At 40.0% G+C, this 2,728-nt stretch overlaps 1 protein-coding gene across 1 annotated transcript; it reads right to left on the bottom strand.

The window, feature by feature from the left end:
* Nucleotides 1-313: 313 nt before the first annotated feature.
* On the bottom strand, nt 314-1,237 carry LOC108381535 (uncharacterized). The gene is made up of 3 exons (XM_017637944.1): nt 1,144-1,237; nt 496-1,045; nt 314-437 (listed from the first exon to the last, which is right to left on the bottom strand). The coding sequence occupies exons 1-3, from the start codon at nt 1,235-1,237 to the stop codon at nt 314-316; spliced, it is 768 nt and encodes a 255-aa protein (XP_017493433.1).
* Nucleotides 1,238-2,728: the final 1,491 nt, after the last annotated feature.

Below are 2,728 nucleotides of genomic sequence, written 5' to 3'. Positions count from 1 at the left end.
TCCCGTCTCAGCTGCCGCTTCATAAACGCCTTATGTCAATGCATTTCCAACATATTTTCAGTTGAGATAGGACGTTTTTGAACCAAATTCTGAGGTAGGGCGTTTTTCAATCAAATTCTGAGATAGCAGATTATGCAGCGAAGTTTTGATGGAGGACATTCTTGAGCCATTTTGATCTTCCACTCAGCCGTTGAATAATTCATGAACTTTATTAAGCCTTCGGCATATCCTAAGACAGCATGTCCTTACTTGTTTTTTTGTTTTTTTTTTTTGGTATTGTAAATTTATTGTGCCGTATTTTTTTATTTTTTTTTCAAACACAGCCATTTGGTTTAGTGCTTTGACAGTTGCTTATGTCTGAATTGAAATATTTTCCTGCGGGACATGACATTATACGCCCAACCAAACCAGACACGGAATTCAAGCAATAAAGATAGCTAAAAGAAATAAAAGTAAAATTAATAAATCGGCAGCAAATTTAGCATACTCTCTCACCTGCTGCAACCACTGTCCGCTGTATTGGGGTAACGTCCAACTTGTGTGCGATCTGAACACGATGCTACTGGAGATTGACTAGACGAAGTTGGTTCTGCGGAGGTTGTTGCTGTTGGCGATGTACCGGTTGATGTTGCTACTGTCGTCAAGGATGGCGTAGGCTGAAATATCACCGTAGTAATAGCCGAGTCATCGTTTGGTGGGGCGTCCACGGCCACACCAACATCACACATATCGGTTACATCCGATAAGCACTCACTAACACAAGGCGTCTGGCCACTATGCGCCACCGAGGTGAGACACACCGTTCCGCTTCGGCAGGACCCGCGCACACTGGTCAGATTGTTGTTCGTGCACATGGTGAATGTGGCGCGGCTGGTGCAAGTGTAGGCGCCATTTGCAATGCCTTCACATTGGCCGCACTGCTTAGTATCGCCACAGGCAGCCTGTATATTGGGATTGCTGGAGGAATCGATGCAAATTTGGCCCAGCGCGGTACACACTTCATTGTCATTGAGGCAGTTGTATGTAACGGTTGTGTCGGGTATGCCTGGCGTGTGGGTGAAATAAATGAGTGCAATGCATGAAATTTTCATATGCAGGGTTTCTTTTTAGGAACAGATTGGTTAAACGTGCGCTTCCGATTACCATTAAAACAAAGTTGAAATGTAGTGTTGCTGGCGCAGGCGACTCCATTACCGTTGCAAATACTACACACCGCATGAGACTGATGGTTTGCCATTATTATCACTAAAGCAATTGTGAGTTGAACGCAAAGCTAAGATATAATTAAATTACGAATATTATTTCTTCAATTTCTAAGTAAAGTGGATCTAAAAATTCAGGAAGATACTTTACTTTAATTTTCCTCATTTTTTGATGCGATGAATATCGCCTTGGTTGAAGTTAAGATGATTTACTAAATATGTTTCGCCTGAACCTAAGCATTCTATGGAGTTTAACAAATTTATGAACTTCTCAAATATATCCACATACGCATCGCACATGTTCTTCGAAATAATGCTAACTCAAAGTTCTCCGTCAATCAGAACACATAAAAAAAAAAGAACAAAGTATGCATTTTCAAGCTCGTGCTATGCATACTTGGAAAGGAGAGCTGGCTGCCATGCTTGCAATAACACTGCTCCATTCTTCGCTACTTGTAATTTCATGGTCTTTGAACATTTTTAGAATACAATATCAAAATTTACAAATTTCGAAATATTACACTTTTGAAGACCGCGTGCGATATGTAAAAGATAAAATTTCGCAGTCTGAAAAAAAAATAGATAACAACTTTTGATTAGCCCAAATTATCAACAAGCTACTAACAAGTAAAGCTGTGGGGCAACTTTAATTTAAGGGCGTGTACACCAATACGAATAAAACTAATAAATATAGGTAAGTGCGAGGCATAAATATATTCATACATCGATCGATATAATAGCCGAAAGTTATTTTGAGAAAATACATAAACAAAATATTAATACATATCTATAATCAGTAGCATTCCTCAGCGAGCCCATGGGCAGGTTCCAACTTCTACGAGCCGGCGGATGTTATGATTCAAAAGATAGTTGACAGGGGCACATAAGAAGTCTTTTCTTCGTTCCTATTGGACCCCAGATGCAAGCCTTTTTGTGTCTTATGGAAACCCCACTCGTTTAATACATTGCTTGCCTAAAAACTGTGAGTAGGAGATAAATCCAACGAAACTAACAGCGCTGTTGTTTCTACCAAAAAGTGTTGCTCTTTCATTGCACTCTAAGTAGAGGGCAATGAAAAGGCAACATTTTTTGTAGAAGTTAGAATGCCATAAGTAAACAAAGTGCCGCATTTCGTACGTCTCCAACTAGATGATACCAGCCTATTTTTTCCAAAGTAGAGTCAAGTTCTTAAGACTTATTCTCGACAGAAATCGCATCACAGCGAAACTCATTAAGAAAGTCCCAACAAAACGTTTTTATGCAAAAAGGCAACAGGATATCATGGGAACTCTCTCCAAAGATGGTAAAGGGGATATATATACGACAATTGTCCGTTCGATTACATTCCATGCAGTCTTAGTTTGGGGGCCTAAACTCAAGACATCGACTGCAAAGGATACAAACAAGGCGGAATTGTTCCATGACCATAGATCCCTGGCTCTACCTCCGTTTGGTACAATTGCTTGAGATGCGGTCATTCTCAAAACAATAAAACATTATGGACGCCTCATAAATGGAGAGACAAG

This window comes from Rhagoletis zephyria, unplaced genomic scaffold, assembly GCF_001687245.7.
Source record: "Rhagoletis zephyria isolate East Lansing unplaced genomic scaffold, Rhagoletis_zephyria_1.1 Rzeph_scaffold_22872, whole genome shotgun sequence".
Taxonomy (NCBI): domain Eukaryota; kingdom Metazoa; phylum Arthropoda; class Insecta; order Diptera; family Tephritidae; genus Rhagoletis; species Rhagoletis zephyria.
Note: the sequence above shows the minus strand (reverse complement) of the source record. Positions and strands in the feature narration are given on the sequence as shown.

Bases quoted from the DNA above. Each gene is read 5' to 3' on its own strand.
- LOC108381535 (XM_017637944.1), bottom strand. From the start codon at position 1,237: ATGGCAAACCATCAGTCTCATGCGGTGTGTAGTATTTGCAACGGTAAT. The intron at 1,046-1,143 runs GTAATCGGAAGC...CCCACACGCCAG, and splicing joins ATTTCAACTTTGTTTTAATG to GCATACCCGACACAACCGTT. The intron at 438-495 runs GTGAGAGAGTAT...TATTTCTTTTAG, and splicing joins GCGGACAGTGGTTGCAGCAG to CTATCTTTATTGCTTGAATT.